Here is a 25,285-nt window from a genome sequence, read left to right on the forward strand (position 1 = left end):
GTATCTTCTCTCTCTAAGTATCGATGATGGTGAGGATGATGAATTGCCACAGTTCGATATTGGAATGGTAGACGGTGTTCTGCGATTTGAGATCTAGCCAAGTTTCTTGGGAATTGCAGAGGTATCGGCTTGCTTTTTCCGAGTGACACTGTCTTCCAGAGCTGAGCTGGGGTTATTTGCTCAATGCCCAAGCTTCTAGACACTGCTTGAAGGGCTCCAGGGACAGCTAGCACTTCTTTAACTCAATTTGTACGTCTTGGGATTCGTGAACTTCTCCTGTTCTTTCTTTTCTGTTCTGCTGCCCCCTGGGATTACAGTGCCAATAACCCAAACCGTATTTCTCTGATTTTTTCCCCTACAATGGTAATATTCAGTCCACACAGAACTGATCTGATCTTCAAAGGAAAATGCAGATCTCAATTAGCATCTCTAGGCGGAAAGGATATTCTAAACATCCAGGGCTGCGAGGCCATCTGGCTCTCGGCGTGGGAACACACAGTGGGGAGGGGGAACTACTGGCAAACTCTCACAAAGGGGACTTTGCTCAATCTCACCACGGAAAGAGGCAGAAATGGGGGGGGGCGGCTACCTGTCACCTTCGGAATAGCAGGATTTTGAGTAAACCTGCTTAGGATTTCTCAGACACAGCCTTTGAAATCTCCCCTCCGACAGGACCAGCCTCTCTCTTGCAGCCTAGCCAGGATTAGAATGCAGAGGGAGAAACCATATGCATCGTCCCAGGCTCCTCCGCGTAAAGGCAAGATAAGAAATCAGAGGGAAACAGCCTATCTCTGAAGAAACACTCTTAAAATCCCCCAAAGGGGCTAAGGTGTTCTGTGTTCCCATAATTCTGTTCCCTTTCCCCCCCCCCCTCAACTTTTGTGGGAGCGGCACCATAAAACGGGTGATCCGTGCTCTGTGCGATCCCTTTATCTGAAATCTCTGCCACCTTCCACAGGCCTTCTGTGCCGACTGTTGATACCGAAGATGTATGTTTCTGAAATATTTTTCTTCCTCCCTTTGGCATTGCCCCCTCCTTTTTCCCTTTGATTTGTTTGCTCCTGATATATGTGCAGCTTCTATTCAACCCCCCCCCCTTTCCCCATGCGCACAGGGCACAGCGAAATAAATGACAAAATAACATTCTATTCACTCTTCCTCTGGCTGCTGCGGAGGCGTCGGTGGTTAAATGGATCGTCTGCAGGGAAGGAGGAGAAATGGTTAGCCACTTCATGCAGTATGCAGGGTACGGCTAGTTCATATTTTATTGTGTGTTTTAGTGTTGAGAGGAAGGGAAGGTGTTGCCAGGGTCTTTCAAATCTGTCTTCATTGTCTCTGGACATTTTTTTTTTTACCCCTTTGATAAAAGCCAGGATTCTCAAAATGCCAAAGCGTGTACCAGACTCTGTCGAATTAAATGCATCTGGGAGCAAAGGGACAGGACTGGAGATGGTTTCAGCTGCCTTTGAGGAGGGTGAATTGAAGTATGGAATTAACAGCAATTAACTCGCCCCCCCCCCCACACACACACACACTTTTTTTTAAGTGTGAAGAAATTTCCTGCACGCCAGGATTTCTGTTGCAGATGAAGGACAAGATTTGTGGCTGGATCAAGCTGTCTGAGTACCCAGCTTGCTGGGGGATAAAACGGTAATGACTGGGGAAGGCACTGGCAAACCACCCCGTATTGAGTCTGCCATGAAAACGCTGGAGGGTGTCACCCCAAGGGTCAGACATGACTCGGTGCTTGCACAGGGGATACCTTTACCTTTACAAGCTGTCTGTGCCAGTAGGAAAGAGCGGGAGTATAGTAGCGCCTAAAAGACGAAGAAAATTTGTGGCAGGAGACGAGCTTTCATGAGTCATGGCTCACTTCTGCAGATATAGCTAGAATGAGAGTCCAGCTGTCCATATATCTTGGACAGAGATCAAGATGGGTAGCTATGTCAGTCGGTCTGTAGCAGAAGAAGAAGAGTTGGTTCTTATATGCTGCTTTTCTCTACCCGAAGGAGTCTCAAAGCGGCTTACAGTCGCCTTCCCCTTCCTCTCCCCACAACAGACACCCTATGAGGGAGGGGAGGCTGAGAGAGCCCTGAGATTACTGAAGAAGAAGAGTTGGTTCTTATATGCCACTTTTTTCTACCTGAAGGAATCTCAAAGTGGCTTCCATTTGCCTTTCCTTTCCTCTGCCCACAACAGACACCCTGTGAGGGAGGTGAGGCTGAGAGAGCCCTGATATTACTGAAGAAGAAGAAGAGTTGGTTCTTATATGTCGCTTTTCTCTACCCGAAGGAGTCTCAAAATGGCTTACAATCACTTTCCCTTTCCTCTCCCCACAACAGACACCCTGTGAGGGAGGTGAGGCTGAGAGAGCCCTGATATTACTGAAGAAGAAGAAGAGTTGGTTCTTATATGTCGCTTTTCTCTACCAGAAGGAGTCTCAAAATGGCTTACAATCACTTTCCCTTTCCTCTCCCCACAACAGACACCCTGTGAGGGAGGAGAGGCTGAGAGAGCCCTGATATTACTGCTCTGTCAGAACAGCTTTATCAGTGCTGTGGCAAGCCTAAGGTCACCCAGCTGGCTGCCTGTGGGGGAGCGGGGAATCAAACCTGGCTCACCAGATTAGAAATCTGCGCTCCTAACCACTACAGGAGAAAAGAGCCAGAGTCCAGAGACCTTGAAGACTAACAAAATTTGTGGCGGGGAAGGAGCTCTCGTGAGTCCCTGCTCACTTCTTCAGAGACAGATAGAATGTCCATCTCAGGTAGATGAAGACGGGTAGCCATGTTAGTCTGTCTGTAGCAGTAGAACAGAGCCAGAGTCCAGGAGCCCCTTAAAGACTAGCAACATTTGTGGCAGGGGAGGAGCTCACTTCTTCAGGTACAGCTAGAATGAGAGTCCAGCGGTCCTTATACCTTGGACGTAGATTAAGGTGAGTTTCTGTGTCAATCTGTTTGTAGCAACAGAAAAGAGTCCAGGGGCACCTTAAAAGGCTTACGCCATTTGTGGCATGGGAGTTCTCGTGAGTCACAGCTCACCTCTGCAGTTGCAACTAGAATGGGAGTCCACCTGTCCTATATATTGGAAAGTGGAGTGATTTCAGGTGCCGGATGACATTAGCAACCAAACGGCCTCCAGATTTAAACCGTTTTCAAAGGGGTTTTCATCAGTGGTTGCAATCAGTGGTTGTTTTTCCAACTTAGTGTTTGCCGGTGAAGTCCTTCACTGGGATCTATTCTTCTCGACAGACTTTAAACAATATATATATATATATTGGCCTTTGGCTCACAGGTATGGGGAAGTTTTAGTCGAAAGAACACTCCTAGTGAAGGACTTCACCAGCAAACACCAAGTTGGGGAAACAACCACTGATAACAACCACTGATGAAAATACCCTTGAAAACGGTTTAAATCTGGAGGCCCTTTTGGTTGTTCTATTAAAAGAAGAGATAAGACATTTCTATTTAAATTTTTTTAATGTTTATTATAGCCTAGGATAGGTTCTTTCTTCTGTTATTATACTCATTTCGAACCGTCCTCTTTTCGTGGATGACATTAGCAGGCAAATGGCAACAACAGGTGTGATTGGATTAGGTGTGCTCTGCAAGAGAGGTGGGTAGGCATGGAGAAGTCAGCATTGGTCATGAGACCGGAGACCTAGGTCTCAATTCAGTCCGGGAGGGTGCCTTGGCTTGAACTTCCTTACCAGTAGCAATTCAGCAGTCTCTCTTTCCGATCTCCCTCTGAAATTCCTTTGTAAGAGAACTGGCTACTATGCTCAATTCATTCAGATTTCGGCAATCCTAGTACATTGCTCACACCATGTCTAATATCGATTCTCTTGACCTACGCCGTGCTGATGAGACATCTCTTTCTGTGGACTGCTATCGATCTACACCCTGTAATCCCGCTTTGAGTCTAGTGAGAAAGGAGGATTATAAATACAGTAAATAAACACAGTGAAGCGTGCGAAAGCTCGATCCCTGGAGCAGAAGATGCTCTTTTAAGCCCAGAAGGTGACAGTGACCCAGAAAGAATGGGAACGTGGAGTGGATAAAGAACATAAGATCCGAAAAGAAGCCATGTTGGGTCAGGCCAAGGGCCCACCCAATCCAACACTTTGTGTCACATAGTGGCCCAAACCCAGGGGCCATCAGGAGATCCACCAGCAGATTTAAGAACATAAGAGAAGCCATGTTGGATCAGGCCAATGGCCCATCCAGTCCAACACTCTGTGTCACACAGTGGCCAAAACCCAGGTGGCATCAGGAGACCCACCAGCAGCTTTAAGAATATAAGAGAAGCCATGTTTGATCAGGCCAATGGGCCATCCAGTCCAACACTCTGTGTGACACAGTGGCCCAAACCCAGGGGCCATCAGGAGACCCACAAGCTGGCTTAAGAACATAAGAGAAGCCATGTTGGATGAGGCCAATGGCCAGTCCAGTCCAACATTCTGTGTCACACAGTAACCCAAACCCAGGTGCCACTGGGAGGTCGACTAGCAGAACCAGAACTTCAGGAGCCCTTTCCGCATTGCCCCCCAAGCACCAAGGATGCAAAGCATCACTTCCCCAGACGGAGTGTTCCATCCATCTTGGTGTAGTGGTTAGGAGCTCCATCTTCTAAACGGGTGAGCCGGGTGTGATTCCCCGCTCCTCTTCCACATGCAGCCAGCTGGGTGACCTTGGTCTCACCACAGCACTGAGAAAGCTGTTCTGACTGAGCAGTGATATCAGGGCTCTCTCAGCCTCACCCACCTCACAGGGTGTCTGTTGTGGGGAGAGGAAAGGGAAGGTGACTGTAGGCCACTTTGAGACTCCTTCAGGTAGAGAAAAGCAGCATATGAGAACCAACTCTTCTTCTTCTTCAGTAATCTCAGGGCTCTCTCAGCCTCACCCACCCCACAGGGTGTCTGGTGTGGAGAGAGGAAAGGGAAGGCGACTGTAAGCCGCTTTGAGCCTCCTTTGGGTAGAGAAAAGCGGCATATAAGAACCAACTCTTCTTCTTCTTCTTCAGTAATCTCAGGGCTCTCTCAGCCTCACCTCCCTCACAGTGTGCCGATTGTGGGGAGAGCAAAGGGAAAGCAATTGTAAGCAGCTTTGAGACTACGTCAGGGAGAGAAAAGTGGCATATAAGAACCAGCTCTTCTTCTTCAGCAAGATCCTAAAAGATATAAGAACCAAGTCTTCTCCTTCTATACCTTGTGCCTAATATCCACTGGTGGACCTTTGCTTCATGAGAAAGGGAGCCAGGCTGGATCGAGAATCCTAGAAGCCAAGAGCAGTTTTTTCTCTCTCCCTCATGCTCAGAAACAGACCTTGAGATGCCACATATAAGGCCTCCTTGTACCGAATCAGCCCATCAGTCCTCCCAGCTCAGCATTTATACAGTAACTAGATTTAAAGCCCATTTTATTTGCCATAAAATGGGCGCTAGATTGCAGCAGCATCCGGCGGCGTACTGTGGAGGGGTAGGGCTGGACGGTGTGGGTCGGCCCAGGGAGGGTGGCGGCACCGTCCGTGGGGGCGCAGAATGCGTTCTCCCCCCTCCCCCCGGCGGAGCGCGGAAGATGTTGTGGGGCCCGGGGCCGCATGGCGGGGAAGCGGCCTACCTTCAGGCGGCGGCGGCTCCTCAGGTGGCCATAGGTTCCTGGAGGTCGTTGATCGGGCGGGGTGGGCGGCCATGTTGTGGGCTGTGGGGGTGGCGGCAGAGCAGCGGCGATGGCGGCAGCATGGCACGGGCCGCGGATCGGCTCACCGGTGCGGCCCGAGTCCGCATCGCCATCTTGGGTGAGCGGGATGTGTTGTGGGCGGCGAAGGGTGTAGCAAACGGGGAGGCGGCGGCAGAAGGCTGTGGCCATTGGCGGCAGTTGGTAAGCGGAGAAAGGCGGCGAGGCAAGGCCAGGAGCGGCAAGTGCGGGAGTGGGGGCGGGAAGGGCGCGGCGGTGTGGGGCTGGGGATGTGGGTAGTCGAGCGGTGTGGGAAGGGTGGGGGTTGTGGCGGGCAGGGAGGGACGTTCAGGGTGGGGGTGGGAAGGGCTGGGGTGGCAGGTGGAGGTGCGTAGGCGAAGGTAGGGCATGCGGTGGGCGGAGGGGAAGGTTTTTCCCTGAAGTCCTCGGCCGTGGGGAAATGCTCCTGCCTGGCAGCCATCCGGCAAGGATGGCGGGTCGGGCGGAGGGTGGAGTTCGCGGTGGGCTGTCCTTGAGACGGGCCAAGTCAATAGGGAGATGCGATTTGCGCGCCTCCCAATTGGACACTTGGCCCTCGAGTGCTTCGCGGCTCCTGATTCGCTCCTCCGAGTTTTTATCCCGGACAGAGCCCACCCTAACTCCTCCCCACCAGTCCTTACTGTTTTATTTAGTTCGTGGCGCCCACGGCAGCGCAGGCGGTTAAAGATTATTTCCCATCCTAGCTCCTGAGACTCAGAGTGGATCCCATCAAAATAAAACGGCATCTATGATAAAATGCAGATAAATTACAAAATTCCTAAATAACAACAGCTACAATCTAAATGCAAAAAAAAAAATCCAGTTCACAATTGCCTAGCTCTTCTGCTGCTGGAGGAGGACGAGGAGAGAGGAGATGGGTGTTGGTATAATAACAACGGACTTTGACAGGGAGTCCCCGATAATTCAGATCTTGCTTTAAGCTACGCAGACTGGCAGCGGCTTTCACATCAGGGGTAGTCAAACTGTGGTCCTCCAGATGTTCATGGACTACAATCCCCATGAGCCCCTGCCAGCAAACACTGGCATGGGCTCATGGGAAGTGTAGTCCATGAACATCTGGAGGACCCCAGGTTGACTACCCCTGTTTTACATCACTTACTGCCAGATCTTTATCTGGAGGCACCAGAGTTTGACCCCAGGACCTTCTGCGGGCCAAGCAGACGCTCTTCCATTGAGCCCCAGCCCCTCACCAAAAGATTCCTGCAATCTTCACTTTGACTCTCAAAGTCAGGGGTAGTCAAACTGCGGCCCTCCAGATGTCCACGGACTACAATTCCCACAAGCCCTTGCCAGCGAATGCAGGCAGGGGCTCCTGGGAATTGTAGTCCATGGACATCTGGAGGGCCGCAGTTTGACTACCTCTGCTCAAAGTGATGCAGCCTTTTCATTTGAGTCCTCGTTCATCCACTGCGGCCTGGAAGGGCTCTGGAGAGCAGGGCTGTCTAATAACCTCTCCCCTCCGGCGCCTATAACTCACTCGAGGTGCGCAATCAGTCCACGAGTCAGGATCTGCCCCCGAACCGAGATGAATCTTTTCATTCGGCAGCCTCCTGGAACAAACTGCAAAGGCAATTCTTAAGCAGGGATCGGTGGGGGGATCACTGTGTATCCAGCAATGTGGCCATAGATCTTCCCTTGAGCATCAGCAGGGCTCAGGTGACAGCCAAGTCGCTGGCTGACCTTGGCTGGGATTGAAATTCCTGGAAGGGAAGACGGGCGGAAAAGGAAGCTGTCCTTCTCATGGATCCGAAAAATCGGACAGGCTCCGTGAACGTGCCACGCTCGATTAGAAGAGGAGAGCTGACGGATCACTCAGGGCCTGTTCATTCCAACTGGATATATTAACGATTGCTGTTGTTTTTAGCCCTCATCCATTGTTGACATGTCCAGAGAGTCCCACTGGGCTGAGCCAGGATATGAGGGCACACGAGACAGAAAAATGCAAACTGTCTCTCCATAGCCCTTTGGTGTTTACTTATTTCTTTGCAGAACAGGCATAGATCTGTTCATCTCGGGGTGACGGCGCTATTAGAATGAGCTGCTTCCGCTGAACTCCCTCTTTGTGGTGTGTGATTAAGAGCGGCAGCCTCTAATCTGGAGAATGGAGTTTGATCCCCCACTCCTCCGCATGCAGCCAGCTGGGCGACTTTGGGACAATCACAGTTCTCTCAGAGCAGTTCTCTCGGGGCAGTTCTCTCAGAGCAATTTTCTTAGAGCTCTCTCAGCCCTATCCATGTCACGGGGTGTCTACAGTGGGGAGAGGAAGCAAAGGGTGTTAATTTTGGGACTCCTTTGGGTAGTGAAAAGCCACTGGGTAGTATAAATAAGCCAACTCTTCTTCATTGAATGGTGGCATGTACTTTTCGGGTCAGGACCGCAACATGAGGAAGGGGAGCATCAGCTGCCCTCACCCCAGACATTTTCCAGCCCTCAGATGTCCTTCAAAGCTTCTGTTCAACCTGTAGGTCTTGAATTTGGGCTGATCCCGTGTTGAGCAGGGGGTTGGACTAGATGGCCTGTATGGCCCCTTCCAACTCTTTGTTGTTATGTGCGAAGTCATGTCCGACCCATCGCGACCCCATGGACAATGATCCTCCAGGCCTTCCTGTCCTCTACCATTCCCCGGAGTCCATTTAAGTTTGCACCTATTGCTTCAGTGACTCCATCCATCCACCTCATTCTCTGTCGTCCCCTTCTTCTTTTGCCCTCGATCGCTCCCAGCATTAGGCTCTTCTCCAGGGAGTCCTTCCTTCTCATGAGGTGGCCAAAGTATTTGAGTTTCATCTTCAGGATCTGGCCTTCTAAGGAGCAGGCAGGGCTGATCTCCTCTAGGACTGACCGGTTTGTTCGCCTTGCAGTCCAAGGGACTCGCAAGAGTCTTCTCCAGCACCAACTCTAACTCTATGATTCTATAATTCCCTGAGCCAGGAGGCAACATCAGAGGAAGGCCTGGTTAGTATCTGCTGAGAGAATCCTTGGAGAAAATGAGCACAGACAGCAGACCATTTGGTGGCCACTAATACTAATCTCAAGGTCACTTTGACATTGTGAAAAGTTGTTACTTTAGATACATTTGTCAATGCTCTTTTATGGCACTCCTTTCCGCGGTCTACATCATGGGAGGAAAGGAAGGCACGGTGTAGTTTCTTTTGTGCGTGGCTCGGCTTGAGAGCCAGTTTGGTGTAGTGATTAGGAGTGCAGACTTCTAATCTGGCATGCCAGGTTCGATTCTGCACTCCCCCACATGCAGCCAGCTGGGTGACCTTGGGCTCGCCACGGCACTGATAAAACTATTCTGACCGAGCAGGAATATCAGGGCTCTCTCAGCCTCACCCACCCCACAGGGTGTCTGTTGTGGGGAGAGGAATGGAAACTGTAAGCCGCCTTGAGCCTCCTTCTGGTAGGGAAAAGCGCCATAAAGGTAAAGGTAAAGGTATCCCCTGTGCAAGCACCGAGTCATGTCTGACCCTTGGGGTGACGCCCACTAGCGTTTTCATGGCAGACTCAACACGGGGTGGTTTGCCAGTGCCTTCCCCAGTCATTACCATTTACCCCCCAGCAAGCTGGGTCCTCATTTTACCGACCTCGGAAGGATGGAAGTCTGAGTCAACCTTGAGCCAGCTGCTGGGATCGAACTCCCAGCCTCATGGGCAAAGCTTTCAGACGGCTGCCTTACCACTCTGCGCCACAAGAGGCTCCTGTACAAAGCGCCATATAAGAACCAATTCTTCTTCTTCTTTTTTACACCTACATGGCTGCACAGGCAAAGAAGCAGGGACTTGGAAACCGATTACATTTTTATCGTAACGGGCTGTTTTTAAAAGAAAGGAAAAGATGGGAAAAGGAATGGCAACAGCTCCCTTCAGAGCTCACCGCCACGGCTATAAAACCCCAACCGAAAACATTACAGGAACGCTGCTCGTAGTCAAGCCTCTTGAAGGCCCGTGGAATGAAATAAGTTTTCCGCCTACGACAAATGGAATTAAGGAGAGAAAGCGTCTGGTTTGGGTCGAGAAAGGGACACCCGTGGGCTTTGGGCAGGGGGAACCGAAACGGACATTAAAGCCGAAGTGAGCTGAGAGAACGCCGTTGCTGCGGATATTAACCGTGCTGAGGGAAACCTGTTCTTCTCCGGAACATTTACATAATTGCCTTAAATATGCTCCACAGTCCCTGGAACAGCAGAAGGGAAGGCCTGGCATCAAAGAAGGAAGTCAAAAAGAATCATTGATGCTCAGGTCAGGAGCGCTGCAGGGGAGCTGAGCTCTGGATCGGAAGCCAAGGAACCAGATAAGGCTCAGGAACAACAGCAGCAACAACAAAAAAAAGCAGTGAGGTTCAAGCAGGAAGGGAGAAAGAGAGGTCTGCGTTGGAGTGTTCTTGAGGACCACTTATTCTTCTCAAGAGGTGTGTACGATTGGAACATGATTGAGGACCACTTGTTCTTTCTGTTGACATCTCTCTGAGTTAAGTGCTATCTAGTCACAGCATCGGACTTCTGGCTAACCCCTAGATCAGGCTTTCTCAACCGGGGTTTCGTGAAACCCTGGGGTTTTGTGACGGGCCCGGAAGGGTTTCACCGACTGGGTGGGAGTTACACAGTTACACAGCTTGGTGTAGTGTTTAAGAGTGCGGACTTCTAATCTGGTGAGCGGGGTTCGATTCTGCACTCCTCCACATGCAGCCAGATGAGGGTGATCTTGGGCTCCCCATGGCGCTGAGAAAGCTGTTCTGACCGATAAGGAATATCAGGGCTCTCTCAGCCTCACCCACCTCACAGGGTGTCTGTTGTGGGGAGAGGAAAGGGAAGGTGAATGTAAGCTGCTTTGAGCCTCCTTCGGGAGAGAAAAGCAACATATAAGAACCAACTCTTCTTCTTCTTCAGTAATATCAGGGCTCTCTCAGCCTCACCTCCCTCACAGGGTGTCTGTTGTAGGGAGAGGAAAGGGAAGGTGATTGTAAGCCGCTTTAAGACTCCTTTGGATAGAGTAAAGCGGCATATAAGAACCAACTCTTCTTCTTCTACATTTATATATCATTTTAAAGAATTATCAGGTCATTAAAAAAAATCAAATGCCGCTCTTGTTTGCCTTCAGAAAGGCTATAATGTCTATTTTGCCTGGTGCCCACCACCTTTAGGTGCCATTCCAAGCCTTGACTTTTCACCCAGGCTGTTATCTTTTCGGCTGTTTTATGCTTTTCTTCCAACCAGTGTCTGATTTCTTGTTATTTTTAAGGTGACTCTGCAGTTGCTTTATGCGGCTGTTAACTATTTCGTCTTGATCGTTCATGTTGTTTTTGTCATTTCTGTTAGTTGCTCTGACAGTTTTCCAAGGACCTTTTCCTATCCCATTCCATTGGCCTCAGTCTAAAAAGTCACTAGAAAATAAGGAAGTTTGTAACTGTTTTTGGCGCACAGTCTAGGGATGCCAGCCTCCAGGTGGGACCTGGGGACCCCTGGGAATTGCCGCTCATCCCCAGACTACAGAGATCACTTCAGCGCTACGAAAGAAGCAGGCCCTGAAGACTGCGATCGCGGGGGGAGGGGGTGGGGGGTTGATTCGCCGTGGGGGGGCCTGCGCCGAATGCTTTCCCCCCTTCTGCCTCCCCCCCTACCCACTGGGTGTCCCTCTTTCTCCTTCCTTCCTTCCTTCATTCCTTCCTTCCTTCCTCCTTCCTTCCTTCCTTCCTTCCTCCCTTCCTCCTTCCTTCCTTCCTTCCTTCCTTCCTTGCTTGCTTGCTTCCTTCCTTCCCTGCTTCCTTCCTTCCTTCCTTCCTTGCTTGCTTGTTTCCTTCCTTCCTTCCTTCCTTGCTTCCTTCCTTCCTTGCTTCCTTCCTTGCTTCCTTGCTTCCTTCCTTCCTTCTTCCTTCCTTGCTTCCTTCCTTCCTTCCTTCCTTCCTTCCTTCCTTCCTTACTTACTTACTTACTTACTTACTTTCTTCCTCTCCTCTGTCTCCCTCTAACTGTTTCTTCCTCTCTTTCTTTCTTTACCACCCCCGCTAGCACCCGCTGTATTCTGCCTACAGCGGGCTTAATTTCTAGTCATTTTAAATAATCGGTAACTTGGATGCAATCGGTTTCTCTTTTCTTAAGGAGAATAGTCTCTGTGTTTTGTTGCTGGGCTGTTGTGTCATTCCAATTCGATTCCACTGCTTTATATTGTTTTATTGATTGACGGCAGGCCCTGAGGGCTGTTTTGAGCAGGAAGACTGGGTAAAAATGCCTCAGTGAAGAGCAGAGCCATGGCACAGAAGGGATGCTCTTCTATGAATATTTCTGCCTAAACGATTACTAACAACCCCTTTTACAAAACAAGTTGGTAGCGAATTTGGTTAATTCGGTCTAAAAAGCAGGAAAGAGATTCAAACTGAATGTACGTTCCCAGGCTTGGTTTTTGATAGAGGAGGGTGATGCAACATCTGCTGGGAACAATGTTTTGTGTCAATGGCTGAATACGAGAGCAGTAGAAACAAGAAAAATAACCTGCGGATCATCAGAGCATTAAACTAACAGATGTAATTTGCCATGCAGAGGTAGGTAGGTAGGTGGGTGGGTGGGTGGATGGATGGATGGATGGATGGATGGATGGATGGATGGATGGATGGATGGATGGATGGATGGATGGATGGATGGATGGATGGATGGATGGATGGATGGATGGATGGATGGATAGATAGATAGATAGATAGATAGATAGATAGATAGATAGATAGATAGATAGATAGATAGATAGATAGATAGATAGATAGATAGATAGATAGATATTCCCCTCGGGCCTAGTAGCACACAGGGGGGGGCTTTCAAAGCCCGTTTTCATGAACGGGCTTTGAATCTAGTTTAAAATAAAAGGAGAAGGAAAAATTGTAATGTAAGGGAATAAGAAGCATGCTGGTTGTACATCCTGGCCCACAGACGCTCTTTATATTGGCGGGAGGAGCAGTGCATGATGGGAGAATCACTGTTAGGATTGGTCAGTTCCTTAAATCTCTCCCGTCAACCGGTGAGGGTCTCTCCTTCTCTGTGTTCGTGTGCCTGAGACAGAGACAGAGTCTCAGGGAGCTACGGTGACAAAAGAGGGGTGTTCTCATCCAAATTTCCTCCAGTCGGTTTGTGTGAGGTGAAATCCATCTTTGCTTTGTTATCGCCACTTAACTGCTCGGAACTGAAAGGGAAGAGCCAGCCAGCTCTGCAAGAAATTGCTCTTCTGATGGTCACGATGAATCTAAGAAAGGAAGCTGGTTGAACGGTTATTCAAAGGAAACAGAACGATTCTTTCAAAGGAAGACTAACTGCCTACATTTAAAACCAGCTGATCTTAACCGATGCAGCAACACGGTCTATGGACAAAATTTCCCTGTTTATTCTGCCTGGGATTCTGTGAAGCCTGATGGCCGATTTATTCTCATCTTCAAAAAGGATATTGGTTTCAGAAGAAAAAGAAGAGCTGGGGGCGGCGGGGGTTGTATCCCACTTTTTACTACCCGAAGGAGTCTCCAAGTGGCTGAGAGAGCTCTGAGAGAACTGCGACTGGCCCAAGGTCACCAGCTGGATACATGTGGAGGAGTGGGAAATCAAAGCCAGCTCTCCGGATTAGAGACAACCACTCTTAACCACACAAAGCTATCTTTGGGTCATGAAAGATCCCAGCTGTCATCCTCATTTGTTGGTCCAATGCATCTTTCTGGCTCTCTCTGCTTTTTCTACCAAACAGCAGCTAACTTATGGTCGGCCCATGGGTGTTCAAAGCAAGAGGCATCCTGAGGTGGTTTGTTATGTCTTGCCTGTCTGTAGTGAACCTAGACTGGTGCAGTGGTTCAGACCGGCGGCTTCCAATCCAGGTTCTGTTTCCCGGCTCCTCCACATGCAGCCAGCTGGGTGATTTTGGGCTCATCACAGCCCTGATAGTGCTGTTCTCATTGAGCAGCCCTGTCAGGGCTCTTTCAGCCTCACCTTCCTCACAGGGTGTCTGTTGTGGGGAGTGGAAGGGAAGGTGATTGCAAGCCGCTTTGAGACTCCTTCGGATAAAAAAAAGCGGGTGATAAAAAACAACAATTCTTCTCCTCCTCAATTTCCTTGGTGCTCTCGTATCTAAACACTGTCCAGGGCGGACTCTGCCTAGCTCCTGTGATCAGGCTGCCATCCACAGCAATAAAAATAGGATTTAATCTCAGTTTTTTCATTAAATTAAAAGGAGATGATTTGCCATACTGCAGGTTACGGTAAGATCCCATTGGGATCTCTCTGTCATATTCATCGTGCTCCCCCAGCCCCTCGGTCTTAGTGGGCTGTTGAGTTATTTCTCCAATTCCATGAGGATTTCCATAGAGGAAATCCGAGGGACGTCTCCGATTCCTGCAGTGCTGCAACCAAGAACTCAGTCAGCCGGCTGCTTGTTCGGCTGGAACTAGCGCAGTTTGGCTGATGCTCCGGCTGAGACACCACACGCAGCCAGCGAGCAAGCAAATTGCATTTGCTGATCTCTCCGTGTGACGGCTCTTGACCCGGGGCTACAAGCGTGGTGCTGCGGCGTGCGATGAGCCGGGAAAGGAAACGACGAGTCTTCTGAAGACATGCCCGGGTGCTGAGTCATTTGCGTTGCTTTATTCGCCTGCGCCAGGTGGAGGTAATGGGACCACGATGCTCAGCAGATCGGCCGTTGCATTTAAGACTTTGGGGATGGAGCTATGAGCGGGCGGGATTCGGAGCGGAGAGAAAGCTCAGTAGGGTATAAGGCAGGGGTAGTCAAACTGCGGCCCTCCAGATGTCCATGGACTACAATTCCCAGGAGCCCCCTGCCAGCAAACGCTGGCAGGGGGCTCCTGGGAATTGTAGTCCATGGACATCTGGAGGGCCGCAGTTTGACTACCCCTGGTATAAGGCTATGGAGGCCACCGTCCCAAGCAGCCACTTCCTCCAGGGGAACTTATCTCTCGTCTGGGGATAGGCTGAAATTCCGGGGGGGTCCCATCTGGGGATGTATCTGTAACCAGAACCGATGTTGCCATCTTGCCAGCAACAGAGGCCTAGGCCTCAGTTTGCTGCAGGTAAGTGCCCCTCCCCCACCAGTTGCAGCCGTAATGTCTGTTCACCTGTTGCCTCCTCCTCCTGACGCATCTTAGTTTACGGGAAGAAGCAACGGGCGGGGCCCTCTCCGCTGCTGCTGTTGCAGAGCCTGATCAGCTTGGTTTGCTCTTTGATCTTTTTAGATTCCCAGTGTACCCTGGGAATTCAAATCAGAGGCTGGACACCACTAAACTCTTGCATTTGTGCCTGAGGGTCAAAGAAGAGAAGGGCTGTTCTTTCCTTCCTTCCTTCCTTCCTTCCTTCCTTCCTTCCTTCCTTCCTTCCTTCCTTCCTTCCTTCCTTCCTTCCTTCCTTCCTTCCTTCCTCCCTCCCTCCCTCCCTCCCTCCCTCCCTCTTTCTTTCTTTCTTTCTTTCTTTTCTTTCTTTCTTTCTTTCTTTCTTTCTTTCTTTCTTTCTTTCTTTCTTTCTTTTGTACCCTGCTTTTGTACTCAACCGGAAGGCATCTCAGAGCGGCTTTCAGCTGTCTTCCCTTCCTCTCCCCGGTGAGGTAGGTGAGGCCGAGAGAGCTCTGAGAGAACTGTAACTGGCCTAAGGTTATCCAGCTGTCGTGATCCCAGGTGGAATCACAGCTCTTCTCCAAACTAAAGAGATCAGTTCCCCTGAAGAAAATGGCTGCTTGGGAGGGTGGACTCCCTAGCAGTATACTCCGCTGAGATCGCGCCCATTGCCGGCTCCACCCACAAAATCTCCAGGAATTTCACAACCCAGAGCTGGCAACCCTACTCAACCGGAAGGCATCTCAGAGCGGCTTTCAGCTGCCTTCCCTTCCTCTCCCCGGTGAGGTAGGTGAGGCCGAGAGAGCTCTGAGAGAACTGTAACTGGCCTAAGGTTATCCAGCTGCCGTGATCCCAGGTGGAATCACAGCTCTTCTCCAAACTAAAGAGATCAGTTCCCCTGAAGAAAATGGCTGCTTGGGAGGGTGGACTCCCTAGCAGTATACTCCGCTGAGATCGCGCCCATTGCCGGCTCCACCCACAAAGTCTCCAGGAATTTCACAACCCAGAGCTGGCAACCCTACCATCTGGCTACATGTGGCGAGGGAGAGAGGATTCCAACTCGGTTCTCCAGTTTAGAGTCCGCCTCTTTTAGCCACTTCCCCACGCCGGCTCTCCAACACAGAGAGAAGGTCCCACCAGGAGTGACGGTCCCACCAGGAAGCCTGATCTTCCGTCGGCAGAGTCGTTAGGAGCCCTTTCCCTTTCCCTTTTGGCCGGAGACCCAGATGAGATTACCGATTCATAATGAAAAGCCAAATTCCCCCAACCTATGCCTAAACAGCTTGGCTCTGATCGATACGGAGATGTGTCAGCTGCCTTCTCATTCCGAGGCCTCTCATGCTTTGGCAGAACACCGGGCACCTTTGGCGGCTTCTCAAACCGAAAGCAGCTGCAACACTTGGCCGGGCCTCCCATTACGGAAAGGGACGTGTCAGTTATTATCGGAGCGGCAGGAAGTTAATGCTGATTTTTACCACCTCGGCGATCGAAAGGTTAGGAGAGGGCCCTGGAGATTTGCCCCTCTGTTTGCAGAAAGGTAGAGTGGCAAAGCTGTTAATAGCAATGGCTCCAAGGTCACCGTCGACGGTTTGCTGGATCCTGGAGGGAAGCAGCTGTTCTCCTTGCTTTGCATGGGAAGAATATGACTCAGTCTTTTGTGGACGGTGAACCATTCCTCGGGAGATTTGTTGTCGTATTCGGGGGGATCTCGAGACTGAGCTCATAGCCCTCGACATGAAGGGCCCAGGCTAGGCCAAACGCAAGCGATCTCACTGGATACAGTTGTCAAGATTCCGCAGGGCCTGTAAGCTGTGCTTTTCCCTGAGGCGTACGGGTGAAGCCAGAGTGATTTAGATCATCATGTGCACTTAGGGATGTGCAAGAAAAAAGAATTGGGACCATGTCAGATTTGGATTCAGCCTTGATTTAGTTTGGGTCACGTTAGCACAGAGCCCTGATCGTGGAAAAGTTACCCTGTTTTCTTGTGGCCGTGCTCCAAGGTGGTGAAAAGGGACATCAAGTCACAGGTGACTTCTGGGTATCCTGTGGGGCAGGGGTGGCCAGACTGTGGCTCTCCAGATGTCCATGGACTACAATTCCCATGAGCCCCTGTCAACACTGGCAGGGGCCTATGGGAATTGTAGTCCATGGACATCTGGAGAGACACCGTCTTGGCCACCCCTGTTGTAGGATTTTAAGGCAAGAGACATTCAGAGGAGGTTGGCCATTGGCTGCCCCTGCATCTCGCAACCCTGGTTTCCCTTGGTGGTCTCCCATCCAAGTACTAAGCAGATCTGACCCTGTTTAGCTTCTGAGTGCTGATGAGATTGGGCTAACCTGGACTGTCCAGGTCAGGATGCTTTCCTCCCTCGTAGTAGTTGATCCTCCGGTTGTTAAAAGTGAGCCTTGGTTTCTCCCCATGAATGTTCCTTGTTCCGCTTTCCTTTATCTGACGTTGTTTCCTGCACTGTCTCCCTCTAGTGGATTCATGAAAAGTGTCTGTCTGATATAATAAAAGCAAAAGGGGGCGCCTTTGCCATGTCGGCGACCCTGCCAAAAAGCACAAGAAAATACGAAAAAGGAAGGGAAGTACCTGATGGGAAGGAGGACAACGATGCGTAATTTCTATTTATTATGGTGTTTCCTTTATGCCCCAACCTTCTCCCTAAGCCACTTACACCATTTTCCCTCCTGGCCTGAGGTCGCCCAGCAAAATCAGGACTCGAACCTGGGTCTCTCGTTGCTGCAACCACCACTCCGTACACTCCTGGGCCCAGCGCTCCCAGCGCATATCTGGTTGGCTCCGCGTGACACCATAGGATAACGCTCATGTGGGAAAGACACTTATGCAGATAAGTGGGAAGGGAGGGACCTGTTGTGGGGAGCCGGTGGGGAGGCAGAGGAGGAGAGGGCGCCCTGGAGACGCTCTGCCTACAATCTTCCCCTGGCCCCGATCCAAATGCAGGAGGAAAAGTTTCCTCCAGGGTAGCCGGATGACATTCTGGCCTCCTTCCCGCTTCCTGCCCCTTGTTTTCTCAAAGGAAGCGAGGGCTGTGTGTCTCCCCCCCCCCTTCACCTCCGTTCTCATCAGTATTCAGCTCATTCTAGTTCCATTATGATCATCCATATTTCATGGGTGCAAAGCAGGGGGGGGGGAGCGCCTGCCTTCCAGCTGGTGCTCCAGACTGTGGGTTCCAGCTCAGCTCCCCAAAGGAGCGCCTTCGTCGTACGCCTGCCGAACCAGGAACGCGATACAGCCGAGGGACTCGGGAACAGCGGGATGGATGGGCCCGGCTGGTCGGCATTTTCATATATATTAGTTTTCTCCATCTGTCTATATACTATTTGCAGCCTCATATTGGAGAGCGTGTCTCGAAAGGGCAGGGAAAGGTAGGGGCTGGCAAGAAAGGAAGCGGATTTTATTGGGGAGGGGGAGATCCCCCCCTGTGGCCTCGGAGGTGAGAGGCTGGAAAAAATAACCTGAGGATTCCCCCCCCCACACTCCGAAAATCTCCAAGAATTCCCCAACCCTAGGACTTAGCATGCTGTCGTGCTATAGAGTCAGGGGTGACCAAACTGTGGCTCTCCGGATGTCCACGGACTACAATTCCCATGAGCCCCTGCCAGTGTGCAATTCTACTCCATGGACATCTGGAGAGCCACAGTTCGGCTACCCCTGCCTGCCTTCCAGAGACAGAATGCCAGCAAAGCATCGTGGTTAAGAGCAACAGACTCTCATCTGGAGATCATTGGAATATGAAATTGGGGTCACTGTGGGTAGGCAGATAGCTGTGAGTTCTTCCATTGTGCAGGGGGTTGGACTAGATGACCCTGGAGGTCCCTTCCAACTCTATGGTAATTTCCTCAAGTCCAGGCTAAATTCTGGGGATTTCTGGTGGGCGGGATCATTTGAGTATGAAATTGGGGTCACTGTCAGTGGGCAGGTAGTTGTGAGTTCCTCCATTACGCAGGGGTTGGACTAGATCAGGGGTAGTCAACCTGTGGTCCTCCAGATGTCCATGGACTACAAGCTAACGCTGGCAGGGGCTCATGGGAATTGTAGTCCATGGACATATGGAGGACCACAGGTTGACTAACCCTGGACTAGATGACCCTGAGGACCCTTCCAACTAGGATTCTTGAGATTGCGGCTGTGACTCCTTTCTTGCAGATTCTTCACGGGGTGTGTGTGCATGTGCAGGAACGCTTTGCCCTTAGAATTATTTAAACCAATTGATTCCGACCGATTCATTCATCACCTGAGGGGCTCGGTCTTGTCTTTCTCTCTCCCTTGATTTAATTGAGGCCCTTAACAAACAGAAATTGACTTTCCTGGCCCTCGTTGAAGCTGAAATCCCTTACGTAAAACATCCTTTCATACCTTCTATATACCTTGTAATTGGCATCTTTTAAATCGGAAACGCTTTGGGGCCCTTCTGAACATTTTGATTTGTGACGGGAAGGATGGAGGGGACAACGGACAGCTGGGGGGTGTAGGTGCGAGGTTGTCAATACCTCACTGTTCAATGCCATTTGTCCTTGTCAGTGAATTACCCTCCCTATATATGTTAGAGCCTCTTGTGGCACAGAGTGGTAAAGCAGCAGACATGCAGTCTGAAAGCTCTGCCCATGAGGCTGGGAGTTCGATCCCAGCAGCCGGCTCAAGGTCGACTCAGCCTTCCATCCTTCCGAGGTCGGTAAAATGAGTACCCAGCTTGCTGGGGGGTAAACGGTCATGACTGGGGAAGGCACTGGCAAACCACCCCGTATTGAGTCGGCCATGAAAACGCTGGAGGGCGTCACCCCAAGGGTCAGACATGATTCGGTGCTTGCACAGGGGATACCTTTACCTTTTATGTTTGAGAGACAGTGAAGGTGGCTTCCAGACCCTGCTCTGTGTGAGCAGCTCAGACGTTGTTCCATCACAGTGGTTCTCAACCTGGGAGTCAGGACTCCTTTGGGGGTCGAACGACCCTTTCACAGGGGTTGCGGCAGACCTAGCAGCTTGGCCGGGGAAGGGGTGCCATCCACACAACAGCCTTGTGGGGTAGATCGAGATAGAGTGTTCATCTGTCTGGAGCAGCGGAAAAGAGCAAGATGGGCATGGTGGGACAAGAGGCAGAAGACCTGAGAGACCCCGGGAAAAAAACAATTTATATAAATCATGAACAATGGGTCTTCACACCAAAGGTCTGTTTCGGTTTAATTTCTGTGAAAGAACCCTTGCATGATTTTAGGGTTGGGGGCCACCACAGCAGGAGGAACTGTATTAAAGGGTCGCGGCAGTAGGAAGGTGGAGAACCACTGTTCCAGCTCAAAGGGATATATCACGCCGACTCTCTAATCAGATAATATTTATTTAAACAAGGATTTCTCAACCAGGGTTGATCAGGCTTTCTCAACCCTGAGGTTTCCTGACAACCCTGGAAGGGTTTCCCAAATGGGAGTTACTTAATTTGTTATGCATTTCTAAGCATTTGTTGTCAAGGCTATGGTCTTCCCAGTTGCAATGTTTGGCTGTGAAAGTTGGACCATAAGGAAGGCCGAGCGTCAAAGAATTGAGGCTTTTGAACTCTGGTGCTGGAGAAGACTCTTGCGAGTCCCTTGGACTGCAAGGCGAACAAACCGGTCAATCCTAGAGGAGATCAGCCCTGACTGCTCTTTAGAAGGCCAGATCCTGAAGATGAAACTCAAATACTTTGGCCACCTCATGAGAAGGAAGGACTCCCTGGAGAAGAGCCTAATGCTGGGACCGATTGAGGGCAAAAGAAGAAGGGGACGACAGAGAGTGATGTGGCTGGATGGAGTCACTGAAGCAGTAGGTGCAAACTTAAATGGACTCCGGGGAATGGTAGAGGACAGGAAGGCCTGGAGGATCATTGTCCATGGGGTCGCGATGGGTTGGACACGACTTTGCACATAACAACAACAAAAAGCATTTGTTAAACATTTATTGGGTGATATGACCATATATGGTCACCTCGATCCACCTTTCCCATTCCAAAATGGTCAGTGATGGGCCTGGAGGGGGTAGGAAGGGGAGGTGGGCATGGACATAGCTATGCTTCTCAGCCATATTCTGCACAGTTGCCCACCCACTTCTAGTTCAAGTCAGATTTTATTGCATGTAGTCATAGGCCATTACAAGGAAAATATAAAAGGATTTAGAACATTTCAAATCAGTAATAAAAAAGTAAATAAGAGAATGTGCAATTTCCGGTAATAAATACTTAAGAACATTTCCAGATTACATACGTCTACCTATCCTATAGCTACTCTAGGTTTTTGCTCTCTGCAGGACCAGTTTGGTGTAGTGGTTAGAGCCAGTTTGGTGTAGTGGTTAGGAGTGCGGACTTCTAATCTGGCATGCCGGGTTCGTTTCTGCGCTCCCCCACATGCAACCAGCTGGATGACCTTGGGCTCGCCACAGCACTAATAAAACTGTTCTGACCGGGCAGTGATATCAGGGCTCTCTCAGCCTCACCTCCCTCACAGGGTGTCTGTTGTGAGGAGAGGAATGGGAAGGTGACTGTAAGCCACTTTGAGACTCCTTCGGGTAGGGAAAAGTGGCATATAAGAACCAACTCCTTCTTCTTCTTCTTCTTCTTCTTCTTCTTCTTCTTCTTCTTCTTCTTCTTCACTTGGGCCCTTATTTTCTTTTCCGCAAGGGCAAATAATGACATTCTGTTCGAAATAAACAAATAAACAAGAACTCAAGTTATTCCTGGTCGGATTTATCATTTAGCCCAGGGTTAGTCAACCTGTGGTCCTCCAGATGTCCATGGACTACAATTCCCATGAGCCTCGTGAGAATTGTAGTCCATGGACATCTGGAGGACCACAGGTTGACTGGTTGATTTAGCCCATCTAGTAGGCCAGCAAGAAATTTGGAGATCCTCCAGAACTAAGGTTCTCACCCACTTCTAAGAACGGTTGATGGATACCAGGAAAGGAAAGGGTGGGCTTTTGGGTTTCCCTGGAGTTGGCACTATTGACTTTGATAGACCAGGGTTCTGACTCGGCACAAGGCAGCTTCAGGGGCTGCCGTGGTGTGGGCCACTCCGGAAAATCCCCCTGGGTTGCAGTTCCGCTTTACGGAACAGCCTCCTTTTTCCCGGGTAGCTTCCAGGATACGCTGTATGACAGCCCCTCTCCAGTAGGACTTTTGGGGAGCCGTGAAAGGACTGAAGTGGTAGCATTTTAATGTATTCTGGTGCTGCCTTTGTTGCGCGTTTTAATTGCATTCTGTTGTTTCTGAAAGAGATATTGTTTTCCACCTGGGAGAAAAGCGGGCCTTGTGAATATTTTATAGGAATAAACATCAATTTTACATCAAAGAACCTATCTGCGACAAAGCTTCTTGACAGGGTTTGGGTTTTTTTGCTTTTTAAATACCTCCTTTCCAAAATTCCCACCAGCACAAACGAGCTGCCCACATTAGAATCACCAACACACTGGTCTTAACAGACCACACTGGTCTTAAAGATTACTTGCCAGAGAGAGCCAGCTTGGTGTAGTAGTTAGGAGTGCGGATTTCTATCTGGTGAGCCGGGTTTGATTCCCTGCTCCCCCACATGCAGCCAGCTGAGTGACCTTGTGCTCGCCACAGGACTGAGAAAGCTGTTCTGACCGAGTAGTGATATCAGGGCTCTCTCAGCATCACCTCCCTCACAGGGTGTCTGTTGTGGGGAGAGGAAAGGGAAGGCGACTGTTAACCGCTTTGAGACTCCTTCAGGTAGAGAAAAGCGGCATATAAGAACCAACTCTTCTTCTTTATACTGTCAGTCAATCAGTTTTCAGGGTGCAGTCTTTGTGGTGTGGTTCTATCTCTCAGGGCAGGGATTCCCAACCAGGGATTCCGTAACCTTTCTCAAAAATTCAGATGGCCGCTGACATCACTGGACATCCTGGGAACCCCCTTCCCCTGTTGCTCTACAGGCCTAGTCTCTTTCCCACAATGGAAAAATGGTAAAAGTTCAAACCATCCCTTGGCTGGGTCCCGCATCTTACTTCCGCACCCACTTCTCTGAAGGGGCATCTCACCGCTTCTGGGGTTCCTTGACAAATTTATGGTCAAACAGCTGAAAATTAGGGAAGGGGTCGTAACTCAGTAGTGGAACATCTACTTGGCAAGCAGATGGTCACAGTTCAACCCCAGGCATCTCCAATTCTCTAGCATTAGGTGAGGGGTGAGACCTTTACCTGAGACCCTGGAGAGCTGCAGCCAGTCTGAGGAGACAGGACTGACCTTGATGGACCAAGGATTGACAAACTGGAACGTGTCCAGAGGAGGGCAACAAAGATAGTGAGGCGTTTGGAGACCAAGACGGATGAAGAAAGGTTGGAGGAGCTTGGTCTGTTTAGCCGGGAGAGGAGACAACTTGGAGGGGATCTTTTAGTGATTTCTTTAAATGAAACCAAATCTTCTGGGCCCGATGAACTACAGCCAAGGGTCCTAAAAGAACTTACAGATGCAATTTATGAGCCTGTGCCCATTGTTTTTGACAATTCTTGGAGAACAGGTGACGTGTCAGAAGACTGAAGGGCAAATGTTGTCCCTATCTTCAAAAAGAGAAGAAAGGAGAATTTGGGTAACTACCAATCAGTCAGCTTGACATCTACAGCTGGCAAAATTTTAGAACAAATCATCAAACAGTCAGTCCTTGAGCAGCTAGAGCAGATGGCTGTAATTACTACAAGTCAGCATGGGTTTCTCAAGAAAAAGTCATGTCAGACTAACCTTCTCTCTCTCTCTGTTTTTTTGTTTGTTTGTTTGTTTTTTTGAGAAAGTTACTACCTTGCTTGAGCCTCTTGTGGCGCAGAGTGGTAAGGCAGCGATATGCTGTCTGAAACTGTCTGCCCATGTGGCTGGGAGTTCAATCCCAGCAGCCGGCTCAAGGTTGACTCAGCCTTCCATCCTTCCGGGGTCGGTAAAATGAGTACCCAGCTTGCTGGGGGGTAAACAGTAATGACTGGGGAAGGCACTGGCAAACCACCCTGTATTGAGTCTGCCATGAAAACGCTAGAGGGCGTCACCCAAAGGGTCAGACATGACTCGGTGCTTGCACAGGGGATACCTTTACCTTTTACTACCTTGCTAGATCAGGTGAATGCTGTGGACATTGTTGACCTTGATTTCAGTAAGACTTTTGATAAGGTTCCACATGAAATCCTTATTGATAAGTTGGTAAAATGCAGTATGGATCCTCTTCCTGGTAGGTGGATCGAGAACTGGTTGACAGATCGCACCCACAGGGTGCTTGTAAATGGTTCGTCATCTTCTTGGAGAGGAGTGCCTCAGGGGCCTCTGTTGCTCAACATATTCATAAATGATTTGGATGAAGGAGTAGGAGGGATGCAGTAGAACATGTGAAAAGAATCTGAGGGTCTTAATAAACAACGAGTCAGCAGTGTGACTCAGTAGCTAAAAAAGGCAAATGGGATTTGGGGCTGTATCAAATGGAGTATCGTGTCCAGATCACAGGAGGTGAAGGTACCGCGTTACTCCGCTGTGGTTCGGCTTCACTTGGAGTCCTGTGTTCAGTTTTGGGCACCCCAGTTGAAGAGGGATGTAGACAAACTGGAACGTGTCCAAAAGAGGGCAACAAAGATGGTGAGGGGTTTGGAGAACAAGACGTATGAAGAAAGGTTGGGGAAGCTTGGTCTGTTTAGCCTGGAGAGTGGATGACTGAGAGGGGATCTGATAACCATCTTCAAGTATTTAAAAGGCTGCCATGTGGAGGATGGAGCAGAGTTGTTCCGGAGGGACGGATCAGAACAAATGGGATGATATTAATGCAAAAGAAATTCGATCTAAACATCCAGAAGAAATTCCTGACAGTCGGAGCGGTTTCTCAGTGGAACAGGCTTCCTCAGGAGGTGGTGGGTTCTCCATCGTTGGAGATTTTCAAGCAGAGGCTGGATAGCCATCTGACGGAGAGGCTGATTCTGTGAAGGTTCAAGGGGGTGGCAGGTGACAGTAGATGAGTGATTGGAATGCGAGTGTCCTGCATAGTGCAGGGGGTTGGACTAGATGACCCATGATGCCCCTTCCAACTCTATTATTCTATGATTCTATGATTCTTTGATTCTAAAGATCTGGTTGAGCATAAGGGAGCTTCATGTCTGCACATGTGTACCCGCCTGTCTGAAGAGTCCTGTCTCCTTTCCCCTGTACCCTCCTTTGGATGGTGGATCTAACATCTCTGATCTTCTTCCATTGAGCAGGTGCAAAACATCTCCCAGTCCATGGTGGAGCTGGACCTTCGGACCTACCGGGACTTGCAGTATGTCCGTAATACCGAGTCGCTGATGAAGGGACTGGACTCCAAGCTGAAAGTGGCCGCGGAGAGTCAGAAGAACCTGAACGCCAAAAGTTTCCAGGTAAGTCTACTTTTGCTCAGGTCTCTTTCTGTAGGGTCATCATCTCAAGCTTATGTTTGTTTTGTTTTTGTTTCTTGGAGGTCTACT

General features: G+C 49.9%; 1 protein-coding gene across 4 annotated transcripts in view; it reads left to right on the forward strand.

Annotated features, from left to right (window-relative positions):
* Nucleotides 1–25,285, forward strand: part of OLFM2 (olfactomedin 2) — a 212,292-nt gene that overhangs the window by 144,487 nt on the left and 42,520 nt on the right. For 2 of the 4 annotated variants that reach the window (XM_077329306.1, XM_077329308.1), the window contains exon 3: nt 25,040–25,198. In XM_077329306.1, coding sequence (XP_077185421.1) covers nt 25,040–25,198 — 159 coding nt within the window. The remainder of the gene's footprint in view (nt 1–25,039; nt 25,199–25,285) is intronic. The other 2 variants (XM_077329307.1, XM_077329309.1) reach the window with 1 other exon arrangement.

This window comes from Paroedura picta, chromosome 3, assembly GCF_049243985.1.
Source record: "Paroedura picta isolate Pp20150507F chromosome 3, Ppicta_v3.0, whole genome shotgun sequence".
Lineage (NCBI taxonomy): Eukaryota > Metazoa > Chordata > Lepidosauria > Squamata > Gekkonidae > Paroedura > Paroedura picta.